The 20,394-nt window shown below is 38.3% G+C and overlaps 1 protein-coding gene across 3 annotated transcripts in view; it reads left to right on the top strand.

The window, feature by feature from the left end:
- Positions 1 to 20,394, top strand: part of LOC131160336 (probable 3-hydroxyisobutyrate dehydrogenase, mitochondrial) — a 126,355-nt gene that overhangs the window by 61,570 nt on the left and 44,391 nt on the right. Inside the window, exons 6-8 of one of the 3 annotated variants that reach the window (XM_058115928.1) lie at positions 7,193 to 7,288; positions 8,321 to 8,463; positions 19,984 to 20,068. In XM_058115928.1, coding sequence (XP_057971911.1) covers positions 7,193 to 7,288; positions 8,321 to 8,463; positions 19,984 to 20,068 — 324 coding nt within the window. The remainder of the gene's footprint in view (positions 1 to 7,192; positions 7,289 to 8,320; positions 8,464 to 19,983; positions 20,069 to 20,394) is intronic. The other 2 variants (XM_058115929.1, XM_058115930.1) reach the window with 2 other exon arrangements.

Here is a 20,394-nt window from a genome sequence, read left to right as displayed (position 1 = left end):
ACACGTGCCTGTGATAGTTGGTATTAGAGATCTCCTTCAACCAAGTTGGCCAATGTTCACTTGTTCAAGCATACAAGCATGAGCCTTAAGTCACTTGAATCAGAGTGGTAACACTTAAAGAGTAATATTACACTCACCCACACATTCATAATGGCAAGAGTCGTAAGCATAACAAACATTCATTGAGCAGTAGGACACCCTATAGTAGGAACATGTATGAAAGGGCCTATATACGTTATTCAACCAATAAGGCAACATACAAGCATTTACTCAAAGAATTCAATTTTACAATACTAATCCTTGGAGAATTACTATAGGGTAACAATAGTAATCTTTAGGGTTATTATCTCCCTTTGTTATCCTCTTACATTGTCACCTCATGACACATTACCTAGTTTTAGTCGACAATTATCACTGAATGCTAAGTAATTCAAGAAATACAACTAGATTCTTCTTGTAGGAAACTGGCATTTTTCATGATATCCTTTTGGGTGCACCCTGCAAGATGGGCGTCTTGTTTTGACAATCTTCAAAAAACAACAGATGAACTTGCTCAGGAAGGAAAAGATCAGAATGATTATACTTCAAAGACAACATAATGAACTTGTTTGGGTAATTCTTTGATTGAGGCTATTACCATTGCATAGATTAGTCTAGTGATACTTCTTTTTGTACTATAGTAATTGGAGCCAATGGGGTTGTTATGTTGTTCGCATACCATTTATATTATACTCAGAGAAGCATCAAACTGTCTAAGTTAATGTGGGTATATTATCCATACACAAGCTATTGTATTGGACTGCTTTGATAGGCTTGACACATATGAATACCTTAAAGATATGCAATAATGCACGTCACATAACTGAAGGTCAATTTATGCTTGTTAGATTACTTGTCTCCAATTACACTTACCAAATGTAAGGCTTCTGCTAAGATATAAAATCTGTATTATCCGTATTTTGTTTGACATCAAGTTTTATTTTAAAATCTTTTACAAAGAAATATGAATTTATGGATCAAATGGATTCCACCATAGTACCATTACCAATAGCATAATTTGCATGCGTGACCTCCATGAGGGGACTATCTTATTGAATTATGGGCTTGGCAGAGCAAGAGCCCACTAAATTATTTAAAGGCTTTAGATAGCAGTATTGACCAAATCTGGAGATTGATTTTCGTGGAAGATTATTACAAATCATACTAAGGCCACAGTTATCCATTACTACATGCAGGCATAATCCAGATGAATTTGATCACCTCCATAAATTTAAACCTGCATATAAAAAAATTTTCATCCTGTAAACAAGGAATTTGGTTTCATTCAGAGTTGCCAATAAAAATGCAAACCAGAATTTTTTTAAATATATTTTTAATATTCTATTCAAATAGCCATCAAATCCAAACGCATTAAAATATTTTTTTCAAATGGCAATATTTCACTTACATTGAGCTGTCCAAGAATATTATGAATTTTTTATATTCTCTTCACGTTATATTTTTGTGTCCTTGGAAATAAAAATGGTCTAGATGTTTTAGTGAATTGTTTGTGAAGACACAATTCAATTTCTGTATTTCTTCAATTGAATATTTTGTACATCCCAATCTTACAATATATAATACAATCAAAGATTCTAAATAAGTAAACAATCTTCCTACAAAATAATATACAATCTTCTACATTTACTACTTTCCTAATTTACTCAATATGCCCAAGGATACTCGGGATTTGAACACTCCCCCTCAAGCTGGATCATAAATATTAATCATATCCAACTTGCCAATGAAATCATCAAAGTTCTGTCGTGTTAACCCTTTAGTAAAGATGTCTTTAGTTTGTTCCTTGGTAGGTACATAAGTCATACGGATGGTTCCTTCTTCAACCTTCTCTTTGATAAAATGTCGATCTACTTCCACATGTTTAGTCTTGTCATGTTGAACTAGATTGAGAGAGATATTGATGCCTGCTTTGTTGTCACAATAGAGTTTGATAGGGAATTTCACATGAATTTGTAACTCTCCAAGAGTTTCCGTAACCACAGTCCTTCACATATTCCTTGTGCAACTGCTCTGAATTTGGCTTCAGCGCTGCTTCGAGCCACTACATTCTGTTTTTTGCTCCTCTAAGTTACCAAATTTCCCCATACAAAGGTGCAATATCCAATGGTAGACCTTCTGTCTTCTGCTGATCCTGCCCAATCCGCATCTGTGAAGATTTCTACTTCCTTGCTTTCACATTTTTTGAAGAAAAGTCCTTTGCCCGGAGAACCCTTGAGGTACCTGAGGATCTTATACACAACATCTAGGTGAGTCTTTTTCGGTGAATGCATGTGTTGGCTTACCACATTTACCGCAAATGCAATGTCAGGTCTAGTATGCGATAGGTAAATTAGTTTACCAACCAATCTCTGATACCTTTCTTTTTCAACTGGTATCCCACATTCTTCGACCCTCTTTACCGCTTCAATCGGAGTTTCACTAGGTTTGCAACCAAGCATGCCAGTTTTGGTTAGGAGATCAAGAATATACTTTTGCTGAGAGACACTGATACCCTTTTTTGATCTAGCAATTTCCATTCCTTAGAAGTACCGCATTTGTCCCAAGTCTTTAACTTCAAACTCAACAGCTAGGACTTTCTTAAATCTTTCTATCTCCACTGTATCATCTCCAGTTAGGATTATATCATCAACATATGCTATCATAATTGTTTTCTTACCACTTTCAGACTGTTGGAAGAGCATAGTGTGATCTGATTGTCCTTGTCGATATCCCTGATTTTTAATCACTTTTGCAAATTTGTCGAACCACGCTCTGTGCCAGTCTAAGTTAGCTACCAAGGATAGGAGTACCCGAACTGTGTTCAATTTTGCCACCGGTGCAAATGTCTCTGTGCAGTCAATGCCATAAGTATGTGTAAACCCTTTTGCAACGAGTCTGGCTTTATATCATTCACCTGTCCCATCAGTTTTATATTTCATTGTGAAGACCCATTTGCAGCCTATTGGTTTCTTTCCTCTCGGCAAGTTCATAACATTCCAAGTTCCATTTTTTTCTAGGGCCCCCATTTCTTCCATGACGGCTTCCCTCCATTCAGGAATTTCCAAGGCTTCCTGAATATTCTTTGGAATTTTAATCCTGTCAAGGTTAGAGGTAAAAGTACGATACCCTGTAGACAGAGTTTTATAGGACATGTATTTTGACCACGGATATAGTACATTACCTAGTTTGTTTTCTAACTGCGATGGGTAAATTGATGTCATCAGGTGCAGACTTATCAGAAGAAAGCTCATGGTCATTGATTACCTGACCGGGACTGGGCATGGACTCATGGTTGCTCAGAGCTATCACCGGTTCCAACTCTTTTGGTGCCTCAGGTATGAGATTCTCCCTGTTCTTTGTTTTTGGTTTTCTTGAGTAAACAAGTATTTCCTTTTGTTTTTATGCATCTCCCCCTGAGTTTAAGTGATCATTTGTATATGACAAGTCAGGACATGATGCAATGGGAGACTCAATAGATGGGTTGGGGAATGATGCAATAGGAGACTCATTAGATGGCACAGATTCAATAGTAGAGAAATCAAAGAACCGATCTTCACTCCACTTTTCCCCCTGAAGAGAGGGCGTTGTGAAATAAGGAGTAGATTCAAAGAACATGACATCAAGGCTGACAAGCATATTTTTTGGGATAGGGTCATAACATTTGTAGCCTTTCTAGGTAGGAGAATAACCGATAAAGACGCATTTAATGGCACAAGGTTCCAATTTATCCCGATTGTGAGCATGAACATGAACAAATGCGGTACATCCAAAGATTTTCAGAGAGAGATTGGAGTGGAGTCGAGAGGTAGAAAAATGTTCCTGGAATTTCTAGAGAGGAGTGGCAAAAGAAAGAACTCGGCTCGTCATTCGATTAATGAGATTTGTAGCTGTTAAGATAGCATCTCCCCAAAAATAGTTTTTCATATTTGTAGTGAACATCGATGTCCGAGCTACTTCAATTATATGTCTATTTTTTCGTCCAGCAAGCCCATTTTGTTAAAGGATATCCACACAAGAACTCAGATGAACAATTCCATTTTCTTGAAGATAATGTCCCAGGATATCATTAAAATATTCCGTACCATTATCAGTACGTAAAATTTGAATGCGAGTTTGGAATTGTGTTTGAATCATGGAGTGAAAACTGACAAAAATAGAACGGACTTCAATTTTATCTTTCAACAAGTAAACCCAACAAATACGAGTATGATCATCAATAAAAGTAACAAATCATTCAGTATTAGTGCAATTAGGGGAGCGTGAGGGCCCCCATAAATCACTGTGAGTCATAGTAAATGGGCGGGATGGTTTGTATGTGGATTTTGGAAAAGAATTACGTTGGTGCTTTGCAAGCTCACAAACTTCACATTGAAAATCAGAAGACGTTTTATTTGAACAAATAGAAGGAAATAAACGTCTTAAATACTGAAAATTTTGATGATCCATCCTAGAATGCCATAACAAAAGATTACTATCTCTAGAAATAGATGCAGAATCACAAATTACAGTATTACATTGTTCACTCGTATTTGCCTCTTCAAAGTAGTAGAGTCCCTCACACGCCTTAGCACTGCCTATCATCTTCCCCGATGATAGGTCCTGGAAAACACAGTGAGATGAAACAAATTTAGTAGAGCAATTAAATTTTTTGTGAATTGGCTAATGGATAACAAATTGCAAGATAACTTAGGGACTATGTAGGACAATTTTTAAAGTTATAGAATCAGATATGCGAATACTTCCTTTGCCTGCAACTGGTGAGAGAGATCCATCTGCAATTTTAACTTTCAGGTTTTCAGCTTATGGTGAATAGGATGAGAACAATTGATAAGAATCAGTTATATGATCAAAGGCACCCGAGTTAATTATCCATGGTGATTTGTAATGGGATATAGAATTTAAGGCTGATAAAAAATTACCTCGGTCGCCTAAAGAACTAGTGGAAGACTGACCCGATGTTTGAATTGATCGGGAAAACATTTTATATAGCTGGTCCAACTGCTCTGGACTGAATACACCACTTGGAGTGGTATTGTTATTTTTCTCGCCTTGGGATTTCTCAGTTGAATTATCAGTAGTCGCCTGATAGCCACGATTTTTTTGATATTGCCTCCGCTTCCAATCTGCAGGCTTTCCATGAATCTTTTGCAAGTATCTTTTGAATGACCTGGCTTATGACGGTGCTCGCACCATAATTTTTCCTTCTATGATTTTTTCCCAAATCCTGCAGGGCCTTTTGAAATTAGGGCCGAGACTTTAGGCCTATTTGATTTCGAATTCGGGGTTGGTACTTCAGGCCCAATATGGCCCATCGGTGGTCTCAGCATCACGTGTCTTTTGCTCACCTCACGCCTCACTTCTGCAAACACCTCTCGAGTCGATGGCCGGGGTCGTCGGCCAAGGATTCTTCCTCACACATCGTCCAGATCACGGTTGAGGCCGGCCAAGAACTCGAATACCTGTTTGTTCTTGAGTCGTCTTTTGTAGTGTGTGCTGTCGCCAGAGCATTCCTCCTCCTCAATGCTCAGATCGAGCTCCTACCAGAGATGGGTCATCTCCATGAAGTAATCGGTAACGTCTGTCTCGCCTTGCCTCATTTGCCACAGTCAGGTCTTTATCTCGAAGATCTGAGAGTAACTTTTGATGTCAGAATACGTCTCACAAATAGCATCCCAGACGTCCTTTGCCGTTGGCAAGAACAAGTAGATCTTCCTGATTGACGGCTTCATCGAGTTTACGAGCCAAGCAGTAGACATGGAGTTTTCGGACCTCCATTTCTGCAGGGCTGCAACATCAGTAGAGGCTGGTTTCTTCCTTTCGCCGGTAAGATATCTTGACCTCCCTTTTCCTTCAATCACCAATTTGATGGATTGAGCCCACTCACAGAAATTTTTTCCGTTTAATTTCTCCACTACGAATGGAAAGGCTGAGTTTTCTAGCCCATTCGAACCCCCAATGGATGTGGCTTCCGAGTCGCCATCGATATTTTTAGAGGAAATCGATCCTCTGCTGTTGACGGTGCCGCTAGCCATAGTTAGCTAAGGTTTAGAAACCCTAGCTCTGATACCATGAAGACAAAATTCAATTTCTGTATTTCTTCAATTGAATATTTTGTACATCCCAATCTTACAATATATAATACAATCAAAGATTCTAAATAAGTAAACAATCTTTCTACAGAATAATATACAATCTTCTACATTTACTACTTCCCTAATTTACTCAATATACCCAAGGATACTCGGGATTTCAACAGTTTGGGTTTTGAAAGGCTTACTAAACTAGATTGCAACATATGAAATGTGTTGGATTTAGTTTTTTTGTTTCCAATTTAGTTGTGACTTATGAGTAGGCTTGATTAGTATTTGGTAGCTTTAAACTTGACTTACAGCTTTAGATCTACTTTAAACCTGACTGACAGCTTTAGATCTATGTAATTAGGACATTGACAAAGGAGTTTACCTGGTTGAAGATGACCAGTATATGATTGATGAATAAATTTAGAAAAACTTTTGAGAAGTAATGCAAATTTGTGGTGTCAAAAATTAATACACCTTTTCTATGAGTAAAATTGTTCTGGTAAGATACTTCTATGGATAAGTTTACAAATGTAATATTTTCACATAAGGTGCGGTTGTCTGGTGCAATGATAAAATTCTTAGAGTTTATCTATTTTATGTGTGTAAGCTCGAGTTCTGAGAAGGGCCACATCATTCAAATAAAAAGATACTGAAAGTTAAAGATATTGAGGGAAACCCTCCTAGTCTCTTTTCTGTTAGGACCAACAATTCATAATGGCTAGCTGCATTGTTCAACCAGCCTATACTTGAAATTATTAACCAAAGCCCAATTGATTTATACTGAGTTTAAAAAAACAGTCCACCAAACCCCATTTTATTGGCTGAACTTTTATGGTCATATCTTTCTGGCTGTTGTAATCATTTATTTTATTTTTTGTTGGGTGGACAGTTGTTGTAGATGCTGTGTGAAATTGGAGTTCTAGTGAATTACAATAAATGATTTGATCACGTAACACATTGGATGGGTGCATAAATGTCACATGTATTTCATATTAGAGGGAAATTGTTATGGTTTCAAGTCTAGTGTAGTTGTTACTATTGAAACAGTAAATGGGATATGACGTATCAACCAGGTTGGCGGTGCAGAGAAGGCTTATCTTGCTGCGAAACCTTTGTTCTTATCCATGGGAAAAAATACAATTTATTGTGGTGGAACTGGAAATGGTTCTGTAAGTCTTCTTTTTCATCCATGCTGCACTTCTTTTTCTTTAAAGCTCATCATACTAGTAATAGTTGAGATCATTCTAAGGAGGTGCTTCAGATTCATTGCATTTGCCCCTTCTAATGCTGATTTTTATTTTTCTGCAATTAAAATTTCAGATGAAAATATAATAATGGTGCTAAAATAATGCTACTTGCTGTTCATTATTAGCCCACTGCAATGTAATCAATTTAAATTGAGCTCATGATTTTCATTGGAAAGCTTGCAGCTGAATTATAATAAGTATTAATGATATTTCTGAAATACTAGTTATCTCCAGACTTGTTATTGGCAGTTGTATTGGCCTTGATATTGAATAAAAATTAATGGGGAGCTACTGAAGGTTTCAGATGCTGCATATTATACAGCCAGTATGATTGATTCATAGAATTATCAGTCTGAAAGCAAACGTCACAAGGGGGAAATATTAATGAAGTTGTGAATAACTGAAAGCTGAAAGGCTATAAAATGATGTAATGCAGAAGAAAATAATATTTCTCTTTCTTTATATCTTTTACTGCAAATAAAAAACCTGAATTTTATCAGCTATATTCTCTTCTGATTTGACATGCGTTGTCAATCTGGCTGCAAATGAGTTATATCATACCCTTGCAGTCTGGCTGACAACCACGCCAATAAACTTTAAAAAAATCGAAATGCTCCTGGAACATGGTCACAAAATCCCTTGTTTGTTCATTGGGGCCATACAAAAAAAAAAAAAAGGAGAAACAAATTGAGGCAAATGCATAAACATCTATTGCATGTAAACAAAATTTATTTGAACATTGGAAAGGATACATGAGCCGGTAGGAAAAGTCTGAAATTATGCGGTTACAAATATCTTCATAATTTTTCTAATTTTTAATCATCATAGCATATATTTATACCCATTTAGTCTATTATGCATTTTTCTTAATGATGTTTTTTAGATGTGCTTCATGATTCGTATGACAGAACTTGTCATTTTGTTTTCGATACATTTGGCATGGTTTTTGTTTAGGCAGCAAAGATATGCAACAATTTGGCAATGGCCATAAGCATGCTTGGGGTGTCAGAAGCATTGGCTCTGGGGCAGTCTCTGGGAATTGCAAGTGGTACATTAACTAAGATTTTTAACTCCTCAAGTGCTCGCTGTTGGAGTAGGTACTAAATAGCATTCTAGTCTCTTACTTGTTAAGGATGCTTGGTGGTTTTACTCAGACAAGAGTTCCTTTCTAAGAATTGTGAAATGCAGACCAATCCTCTACCAATACAAATGTCTATGAATAAATGTTTGTAGTATATATACATCTTACAATATTATGGCTGTAGAATGGGATGAAAAAGGAAAAGGCTGAACAAGATTCTGAGCATTTGACTTCAAGTTTGTACTAGATAATTAACAATGCATTTTATGACATCTCTTTCTGATTTATGCGTTAGTTAGCATTCCTTTAATCAAATCAAGGGTTAGATAAACCTTCCAAATAAAATCCAAGATCGGCCACATCATGTATGTGAATTTAAACAAAAACTAAGGGATAACCTTGCACAGACTTCATCGTGCAAAATGCTCCAAAATCTCACATGCAACACTTCCTTGTCTTTGAGCTTCACCATTCAAGGGAGAGAAAAGAAGCAATGTTCTTGAAATAAAGAGTAGGCCCTAGGAGTTCCTTTAAACCCCCACTTACAGATGTTCTTGATTATTGAGGGGAAACCATGTGGTCGCCAAACACCTCTGTCATACCTCTAGCTTATACATGGTTTCTTCTCATTCTTGGATTCTTAAAACCAATTAAAATATCCCTCATAAAAAAAACAATATCTTTGGTATTACTATATAATTGATAAAATATATTGTAAAACTACATATAGATTATTGGCTCACGATCTAACAGCTTAAGCTTTTAGTAAAGTGGTAATCTAACATGAAATTGAAGTGATGGTTGCCTGCTGGTCCTGATCTCTGCTTCTCTAGTCTTGTTGCTCGCATCTACTCTGTGGTGGTTAAAAGTTTGTTTGTCTCTCAATGTATTGGCGAACGGAGAGTGTTAGAACTATCAATACATGGTTGGCACACAACCTAAAAGCTTAAACTTTTAGGTAAGGTGGTAATCTAACAATATAAAAGAGGAAGCAGACAAGAATATCATAGTCCAAAAGGGTGCCCTGACCCAATTATGGAAACAGAGCAAGAAGATACATAAAACCTTATGATGTCAAAAAAGCAGTTCCTCCTTCTCAAAATCTCTGCTGTTCCTTCCCCTCCAAATACTTCAAATCAAACAGTGAGGTGCACTTATCCAAACCTTTCTTATTTTATGATTCACAACCCTTCCACAATAATGAAAAAGGATGAGGTACTGTTTGGCATCACCTAAGTGACATTAAACCACTGCTAAATGAGAAATTGGAAGCTCCTCGGCAACTAACAGTGAAGCAGCAAGTGGTTTGTGCTTTCTCTTATTTCACCGGAAACTTCTCCACGTGCCCCCAAGTGCTGGCCGACTGCCAACAGTGCCAACCCCATGCACCAGCGTGTGAGACACTTTCCAGCCACCTTTTTCTGCAGCATGTTTTGATTATTTCCTTAGACCATAATATCAAGCTATTGGCCATGTTTTTTGTTAAAAAACCCAACCTTTTTCGACCATGCACTCATGCAATCCAGTGTTGTTGTTCGGTATTAGTCCATTGGTGAGTCTCTTGGAGCAGTAGAAGCGTGACATTGATTTTACGGGGGCTGTGGCAGTGTTATATTAGGTTGTTGGTTAGTCGTCTGGTTGTTTCGATATTTGACCTTGTTCATGGTTGTTTTGGCTGATTTTTCCTTTGTTTGACATTGGTTTAGTTTGTGAATGTTGGGATGGAGTCCATGAATCCCAAAAATATGTTTACTTCATCATTGCCACATATAACAACCAAAAGTTTGATGGAAAGAATTATGTCCAATGGTCGAAAGCTGTTAGAATCTATTTAATAGGTTTAGGAAATTTTGACCACTTGTTCCAATTTTGGACCCTTTGATGAGGAGAGAAAAGAAGTGTGGACCTAGGAAGATGCTTTGAATGTTTCCCTCTTGTGGAACTTGATGGAACCACAAATTGCTTATGTGCATGCGTTTGGACACATACAAGGAGATTTGGGATTATATCAAGTTGTTGTATTCTAGTAATACAAAACATATGCACGATTTATTGTTGGAGTACTTTTAGTTACAACAAGGAGATAGGATTGTTAGGTATTTTGTAGAGATAAAGCATATTCATGAAGATCTAAATATTATGCAACCAATAATCGTCGATGTTTGCAAGGAACAGAAGCAAAGGGAGCAGATGACAGTTCTTTAGGTTCTAGCGAGTTTAAACTTGAGTTACCATAATTTGCCAATGTTTATTCTTGTGTCATTCTTGCTTCCTCGAGTACACATTTCCTTGCCCTTGCACTTGGGTCAGAGAAAGCCTTAGCTATCTAGAATGATTCTGGTTTTCAACCAAGCACCCATAGAAGTTATCGAGGTGGTTTGAGTGGCCATGGTGGAAGAGGTGGATGAGATAAAGTCACTCCTCGCAAGTGTGCTCATTGTGGATGAGGTCATAATATTGAGCAATGTTGGGATCTCCATAATAAATCTTATTTTGTGTTGCCAATGCAGCCACCACAGGCTCCACACCTTTTGGGGCCAAGGAGCAACATACTTTTTCTATATTAGAGGAAGAGTATTCCAAATTCTAGTAGTATCAGGTGTCCCAGCAAGCTTCTCTTCCCATTGCATCCCTTGCCTAGACATGTAAGCCTACAACTTGCCTATTATTAGTGTGCGTCCAGTCCCACATCGTCTTTGTGAGTAGTTCCAAAGTCAATATAAGATCCTTTTAGCTCTCTCTCCTTGACATCTAGGTTTTGAGGATGACTTCTCTAACATGGTATCAGAGTCATGGTTTTACATTCTCCCCGGGATGCCAGGTACGTGGGGCCGCCGATTTGGAACCCGATGTGTGAGGGGGAGATTTTTGGGGTTATCCCATATCAGTTGTGGAAGGGACTGGTGGTCACTTACTAAGTGTGAGGGAAAGCCTCACCCCATGAGCTAGCTTTTGGGGTTGATAAGGCCCAAGACCACCCAACACTGGTACCAAAGCTGGGCCTTAAGTTGCTTGGGTCCTCTGTGGGTTGGACTTCTCCTCGCCTCATTTCCCCCATGGACTCAAGGGGGAGTATTAGTGTGCGTCCAGTACCACATCATCTCTGTGAGCAGTTCCAAACAAGTCATTACCTGTAACAATAATATCATCCACATAGATAGAGATAATGGTGCAAGGACCATGGGAGAGACGTCTAATAAAGCAAGTGTGGTATGACTGGTACTAAATAAATCCCATAGAGAGAACCAAATCGCTAAATCTTTTAAACCATGCACAAGGTGATTGCTTAAGCCCATATAAGGACTTGCGCAATATACACACCTTGCCAGAATACTCCCCCCTGAGCAGAAAAATCGGGAGGGGGATCCATGTAAATAGTATCAGTAAGATCACCATTCAAGAAGGCATTCTTGACATCAAGCTGATATAAAGGCCAAGTGAAAGAAGCCGCCAAAGAGATCAGGAGGCGAACAGTAGTGAGCTTCACCACAGGAGCAAATGTAGCATGAAAATCCTAACCTAGAATCTACATAAAACCCTTAGCCACCAAGCGGGCTTTATACCTGTCAACAATACCATCTGCAAGGTGCTTAACTGTGAACACCCATTTACAACCCACCGTGCGTGCACCTGAAGGAAGGGGAACAAGATCCCAAGTATGCTACTGATGTAGAGCTTCCATCTCAGTACGCATGGTGGCAACCCATTTGGGGTCCTGGAGGGCCTCATGAACTAAGCGAGGTATGATAATAGCATCATCCTGTCCCAAAAAGGCTTGATAACTCGAGAAAATATCCTGATAATAAAGATACTGGGAGATAGGATGGTCAGTAGAACAGGCTAAAGAAATTCTATTAGGAGCTCGATGGGTTCGAGAAGTATACCGTGAGGAGGGAGCAGGAGAATCAAGGACTATAGGAGACATATCTGAGCTCAGTGAAGATGCTGGCAGAGGCTTCGAAAGGCGTAGTCGGCGAGTGTAAACTTGTGGAATAAGAGAGATATGGTCCTGCCCTGTGGGGACAGAGGTAAGAGGCTTAGAAGATGAAGATGACACTAGAGAAGAGGGCACTAGTACAGATGGGAGAAAGATAGGCTTAGGTCGAGGAAGTGGGGATGGCACTGGCGGAGATATGGAAGGAGAGGAGTCAATGTAGAATGGGGTAGACTCATGGAACGTGACATCGAGAGAGTGATAAGTGTGCCGACCAATAGGATCATAACAACGATATCCCTTAGACATAGAGGAATACCCTAGAAAAAGCCACTGGATGGCTTTATCATCAAGCTTGGTCCGAGAAGGACTCCGGTTATGAACAAAGTAGGTGCATTCAAACACTCTAGGAAGAAGGGAGAAAAGGGACCGGTCAGGATGCAGAAGATGAAGTGGAGCAGAATTCTGCAATGCACGACTCGGGGTATGATTGAGTAGATACCTTTGCTCATATTAGAAAGGACTTGGGAGACACCTTTGACATCAAAGATCTAGGACCCCTCAAGTATTTCTTGGGCATTGAGATAGCACGCTCTTGCAAGGGAATTTCCCTCTCTTAGCAGAAATATGCCCTAGATCTCCTTATGGACACTGGTATGTTGGGATGTCGGCCTGCTTCTACGCCCCTGGATCCGAATATCTCCCTTTCTGCAGAGTCTGGTGATCTATTGACAGACCTTTCAGTGTATTAGAGACTTGTTGATCGCCTCATCTATTTGACCAGTACTCGGCTTGATTTGGCCTATGTAGTGAGCCTAGTAAGTCAGTTCATGCATTCTCCCTGGACTTCACATCTTGATGATGTCTATCACATCTTACGGTATGTGAAGACCTCACTTGGACTAGGATTGTTCTATTCATCTGGAATATAACCAGGTCTTTCCGTGCTTACTGATGCTGACTATGCTGGGTCCAAGACTGACAGACGATCTACCTCCGGTATTTGTACTTTCAAGTACTTCTCGTCTTGTCATCTAGTACTTCTCGTCCTAGCCCTTGGGTTATAGATTTCGCAGCCGCTGATCATATCACTGGTATATCCAATTATCACTCTTTGCTCTCCAATACCTTGAAAACTTACTTCGTGTTATTCTTGTTGACAAACCACCACAGCTGTTAAAAGGAGTTGGGATTGTAAATCCCACTTAGTCTATTCATCTTCCTTTGGTTTTGCATATTCCCAAGTTTCCTTTCAATCTTATATTAGTTAGCAAGATTATCAAATCCATGAATTATTTAGTAACATTCTTCCCTAATTTTGTGATCATTTAGGATTTGAAGATGAGGAAGATGATTGGAGGAGGGCGTGGATCTAGTGGGCTTTATCACTTTTAGCCGTTATCTCCTTATACCATCTGCACTGCTGCTACAACTCCTCTCCAAATCCATTGTTGCCTTGTTATCCTTTGTTGGAAAAGTTGAAAATAGTAGTTCTTGATTTGAGTTTTGTGTCTAGTCTTGATTGCTTTTGTCAGTGGGGATAGCATCATCATGTCCCTTTTTTTGTTTCCAGAGTCAATAAACAGGCAGCAAGTCCTTTCATGTTAGTCCATTATGATGTTTGGGGTCCTAATCGAATTGTGTCCAATTTGTGTTTTCGATACTTTATAACCTTTGTGGATGATTATTCAAGGATGACTTGGCAATATTTAATAAAAACCATTCCGAGTTATTTCATATACTTTGTGCCTTTTTGTTCAGAAATAAAACTCAATTTGGTATGCCAATTTGAATACTTCGAAATGATAATGCTAAAGAGTATTTTAGTTCTCAATTCACCACTTATATCATCAATCATCTTGTGCCCACACTCTAAAATGGGATTGCAGAGAGGAAAAATAGACATATCATTGAAGTCACTCACACTCTTATTGCTTGCTATCTTATCAATAGGATGTTGTCCTCTATTCTTAGTGGTAAAATTCCTTGCTCCATTCTCTTTTCTAATTCACCTTTATTCTTTTTACCTTTCCTTGTCTTCGGGTGCGTCCTTGTTCATCAACTAACTCCTAGAGTGGATAAGTTGGATTCTTGTGCTATAAAATGTCTTTTTGGGCTATTCATGCATTCAAAAGAGATATCGTTGTTATAGTCCTACGCTGCATTGCTTTTTTGTTTCATCCAATGTTACCTTCTTTGAGTTTATATCATACTATTCTTAGTCCCTAAGTGCTTTTATTCTTAATGAGTCTCTTCCTCTGCCTAATATTCCAGATTCTAGTATAGTGTCCTTACCTAGTCATTCACCTATGTCTCCATGTCATTTGAGTCCTTCTCATTGTCTGGTTTGTCATAATTTGCAGGTGTATTCACAACAGAGGCTCAAAAGGAAAAGAGTCCCTTCTAGCTTCTATTGCCACGCCTTTGGTTCCCTCATTGATGATCATATTTCCCATGATATTGATCCCCCCCCCCCCCTGCTGTCCATAAAGGTACATAACATCCCATCTCCAACTTTGTTTGCTATGACTTCTTATCACCCTCTTATTATTGCTTTGTTACCACTCTATCATCTATTTGCGCTTCTTAAATCTATTTTTGAAGCCTTAGCCCACTCTGGATGGAGGAACGCAATGGTTGAAGAGATGAGTGCATTATAGGACAAGGATACTTGGGAATTGGTCTTTCTTCCTCCTGAAAAATCTATGGTTGGTTGTAGCTAGGTATATGTTGTGAAAGTCAACCCTAGTGGTTCTATGGCTCATCTTACATGCGTATTGTTGCTAAGGGATATACTCAAGTTTATGGTTTGGACTATTCAGATACTTTTCCCCCAGTTTCCAAACTTACCTTAGTACATTTGTTCATCTCATTGGCCACCACTTGTCATTGGCATATGCATCTGATCTTGAAGAGGAGATCTATATGGAGCTACCAGCTAGGTTTGTTGCTCAAGGGGAGTCAAGCGGCTTAGTGTGTTGGCTCAATAAGGCATTATATGGCTTAAAATAGCCTCCCATAGCATGGTTGGATCGCTTTAGTGTTGTGTAGTACTTGAGTTTGGCCTTCAATGGTGCACATTGGAGCACTATGTGTTTTATCGTTATACTTCATCAGGTAGGATTCTTCTTATTGTGTATGTGGATGATCAAGGTGTTTAATGCCTAAAAAATTTTCTACAGGCTAAGTTTCAGACCAAAGATTGGGGACCATTGAAATACTTCTTGGGTATAGAAGTATCCAAATCTCATATAGGAACTATTTTTTCATAGAGGAATTATGTTCTTGATGTTTTGGATGAAACTAGCTATTGGGATCCAAACCAGTTGATACATCTATGGATCTTAATAGCAAGTTTGTGTTGGATATGGGTGATTTGTTGCATATTGGAGACTTGTTGGAATGTTGAATTATCTCACAATCAGTCAGCCAGCTATATCTTTTGCAACAAGTGTTGGTCAATTTTAGGATTTTTCAAGGACAAGTCATTGGGACGCAATAATTCGCATCTTGATATATCTCAAAGGTGCACCTAGGAGAGGTCTCTTATATCGAGATTATGGTCACACTTACGTTCAGGGATATACTGATTTAGATTGGGCCAGATCACCTGCATAATGAAGATCCACAACCGAGTTTATATCTTTGTTGGTGGTTACTTGGTTTCGTGGAAGAGTAAGAAAAAAACTGTAGTGGCTAGGTCAAGTGTTGAGTCAGAGTATAGATCCATGGCTCACACTACTTGTGGTCTTGTTTGGTTGAAAAACATGTTGGAAGAATTGGGTTTCCACATTCTTGGTCTATGGAGTTGATCTTTGATAATCAATTTGTTCTTCATATTGCCCCCCACTGGGTCTTCAATGTGTTGAAAATTCCACTTGTGAGTTTGTCTCACATTGGAACAAATGAGTGGATGATGGGTGCTTATATACATGGTTGGGTCCAAGACCCAATAGGCTTAAGCTTTTGGGTCAAGTTGGTGCTCACCCATGTGTATCAAGCACACCTATGGACTCCTCCGGTGCAACAAGTGGTATCAGAGCTGACGGTTCATAACACTGGATGAGGGAATTGTGTCTGAGGCCAATAAGGATCATCTAGGCTGCCTAGAAGATGGATTCGAATAGGGTCAAGACATGGGAGGTAGGATTGGTTCAAAGGCCCATGTGGAATACAATTTGAGACACGTAAGATGTAGTGGTAAGGCCCACTTGAGCAAACTGTTGAAGAATTAATCCCATGAGGGAGAAGATGACTTCCGTTCAAAGGGGAGCAGTTGGAACTCACAAGTGAGTGGAAGATTATTAAGAATTTCACTTGTGAGTTTGCCCCACATTGGAAAAAGTGAGTGGATGATGGGTGTTTATATACATGGTTGGGCCCAAGACTCAATAGGCTTAAGCTTTTGGGTCAAGTTGGTGCTCACCTATGTGTATCAAGCACACCTATGGACACCTCCGGTGTCAACACCATGAATAGACAAAACGCATTGAAGTTGATTGTCACTTTGTTCAGGAGAAACTTGTGCATATACTTATTACCACTACTTATGTGAAGTTTGATATGCAGCTTGCTAATTTGTTTACCAAAGCTTTGGGGGTACTTGTGTTAAATTTATTTGTAACAAGGTAGGAGCATATGATATCTTTGCTCCAGCTTGAGGGGGAGTGTTAATGGTTATTTTAGTCATTTGGTATTATTAGTATGTTAGTGTTATGTTAAAGAAGTGAGAGTTAGTAAGGGTGTTATGGTCATCAAAATATACTTGATACATATTATAAATATTAAATAGAGGAAGAGACCTTTTTCTGTGTTATGTCCTGAATTTTACTACAAATTTCAACACACACGAAGAGGAAAACAGATGAATTTGAACGGGTATACAAGCACACAAACAGAACACAGTGCATTATAATGGATGCAACGGGGAAAACAGATCGCAAGACTGAACTCAGGATGTCCTGGAACTCGAGCTCTAATGTTAAGGAATCACTTTACCTAAAAGCACATGAAGAGGGAAACAGATGAATTTGAATGGGTGTGCAAGAGCAAACACAAACAGAATACATTTGGCGTTATAATGGACATAGCGGGGCAAACAGATCACAAGATTGAACTCAGCAGTCAGGACATCCTGGAAACTGAGCTCTAATGTTAAGCAACTACTTTACCTAAAAGCTTAAGCTTTTAGGGTCGGTCCAACAATATATACCAGGGTATCAAATTGGTAAACAAAAAACACCTGTTTGGTAGCCTTACCTCTCTGGATAGACTTCTAGGGAAAGGTGGTTGCTTTCCTCCACTGTGATGATATATAAAAGGTTTTACCACCCAACCATCTGATAGCGTCATCCATATTTAAATTAATCTTTGTTCTGTTCAGATTCTCCAGAAAAGCCTCCACCTCTTCCAACTTCCAGTCCTGAACTTCTTGTTAAACAGCAGATTTCAAACCAATCCATTCCCCCTAGTTGAGAGCACTTTAATTACCATTTCATCCTTGCTTCTCACCTGTGCAAGGTCGCATCCCACATCAAACATCTGTCAAAAACCCAATGTCGTTTCTTTTACCACCAATCAAAAGATTTTGGAAAAATCTCCCTTTCACATTCAAATGCCCTTCCAAAGGACAAACCCATGGAAGATCCTCTCATCATCGGCGAATCAGCCCCCAGTAGCTAAACCATACTTCTCCACAATCACCAACTTCCATAAATTCTCCTCTACAGAAAGACCTTAAACTAATTTTCCAATAGTGCCCAATTCCACATAAGACTTGGTAATTGCCATGTCAATAAGGACATCCAGTAAACATTGAATGGAAACACCCTTTTGACACTCTGATAAGCCCAACTGTGTTCTGTTAGCGGTACCCAGTTTGGTGTTTTTCATCTCACAAATGCCCGCAATGATTGCTAAGAGTCTTCATTCTAGTAGTTGAGACACACAGCCGATCACTTGCAGCAATACAATCAGTTAAAACTTTCTATAAAAAAAAAATACAATGTGTGAAAACTAATAATAAGCTTTGTCCCATTTTAAGTTTATAAGTTGCAAACACATTTTTTTGATTACAAAGAAACTTCATATTAAGATGATCTCAGCAGAATGGAATCCAAGGGTAAATTATACACACATTATATGCAACGACAACAACAACAAAACAAACTAAGCCTTAAGTCCCACTAATGGGATTACCTACTTGAATCCTTTTTTGCCAAGTTACATGAATACATGCATTTTATGCATGTAACATAAATTGAAATTTATTTTTTTAATATTGCCTTTGTAGGGCATAACAAGTCTTTCATCCCGCCCCCCTTTCTTCTAGTAAAAAAGACTAGTTGGAAAAAGGCACCAAGGAGAGAGCAAGTGCTAAAAAAAAATAATAATAAAATCAAGCCACGAAGAGAGGTCTAATGAAAAATTTTCTAAACTCTAAACAAAGAGCAATGCAAAAGTAAATTCGTTAAAATATGTACTGGAAATCTTTTATTCTGAGTAAATGTCGTAACATTTAAAATAAATGATTATGTATATCAAAATTAGATATATTTCATCTAAACTCATGGAAAAGGTCATTGAAAGTTGAAACTGAATTCTGAAGATGCTAACACAAGTAGAGTAGTGAAACTCATGCTCTGAAGCCAAGAAAAGGGTTGGCTAGCTATGTAAGTTGAATAACTAGATGCAATTCAGTGCAGATTGTGAAGCTGCTACTTTGTTTGACCATGCAGAAATCCCGTGATTATCTTTTTCCAGTGACTTAGTGACATACCAAAATGCTTCTGTTCTTTACCTTATATTTCTTGTAACATTTTAGTTTTAACAGTTGTATTATGATATGATTGGATTGGCTGTCATGTTAATCAAGAAATTCTTAATTTCTTCTTGTTGATTTGCACATTCAAAATTTTGTTCGAATCTGCATCTTGCATGCAGAAAATAACTCTATGTTTATATTCTGCTAGAGGAAAAGCCAAATCCCTATCTTCATTAATGCAAACTTGCTCCCTTACCTATTTTGCACAACAAAATGTATGATGATAATGTGCTTATCAACAGCGGTTTATTAACTATGTGTTTTATTATTATATTCATTCCTGGAGAATAGGCCCAAGTCAAACTTACCATTGACGCTGCAGCTCTCACTGGCTTAAAATCTGTAATATTAAGCAAGAAAATGCTTTAAATATCTCCCAACAAATTGAGAAGAAAAGATCATGGAACTTAATGACCTTGAGCATTCACCTAAGTACTGGCCTAAACTTTCTTTTGTTCTGAGTAATTCTTGTTTGCATGGTAAGAGACTGATCAATTTTTGCTTTTTGGGATCTGAGGCCTATGCATGGGTGTCTTGTGCTAATTGCAAAAGGACCTTTCTTTAGTGAGAAATGAGAATATGAGCATACCCTGTACATTTTCTTGGAAATACAAAGTTACCGTATTAAAAGGTTGAAAACAGTCTTCAGTGATGTATGAGTTGCAAATATTTTATTAATTTGAAGTGTCAGGCATGTTTTCCGGATTCTGCTGAGATTTCAGGAATTATTTATGTTCAAAAACTGCTTACTCTGGTAATAACGTGCCAGTATATTGCAGTGATACTTATAATCCAGTACCTGGAGTGATGGAGGGGGTACCCTCTTCAAGGGATTATGATGGCGGGTTTGCATCCAAGCTTATGGTATGTCAAGCTTAACCTTGTTTAATAGTAAAAAAACATTTTTAATATTGTCAATATCATTCTTGTAATTGATGATTGTGTCTTCATCCCAAGCTTGTGCCTTCATGCCATGGTTTTCTAGTTTTGCTCAATGCATCAATGGCGGTGGGAAACTTTTCTGGTGGATCAACATCTAGATAGCTTTCAGGAACACTATAGTGCCAAATGAATTTTTTTGCCAACTACTATCTTTATCAATTTGTTCAGGTATACTTCAATAGGATGTTTTCAGTATACAACATAATGTGTTAAGACTGTAGCTTATCCAAGAGACAAAATTTAAAAGT

This window comes from Malania oleifera, chromosome 7, assembly GCF_029873635.1.
Source record: "Malania oleifera isolate guangnan ecotype guangnan chromosome 7, ASM2987363v1, whole genome shotgun sequence".
Lineage (NCBI taxonomy): Eukaryota > Viridiplantae > Streptophyta > Magnoliopsida > Santalales > Ximeniaceae > Malania > Malania oleifera.
Note: the sequence above shows the minus strand (reverse complement) of the source record. Positions and strands in the feature narration are given on the sequence as shown.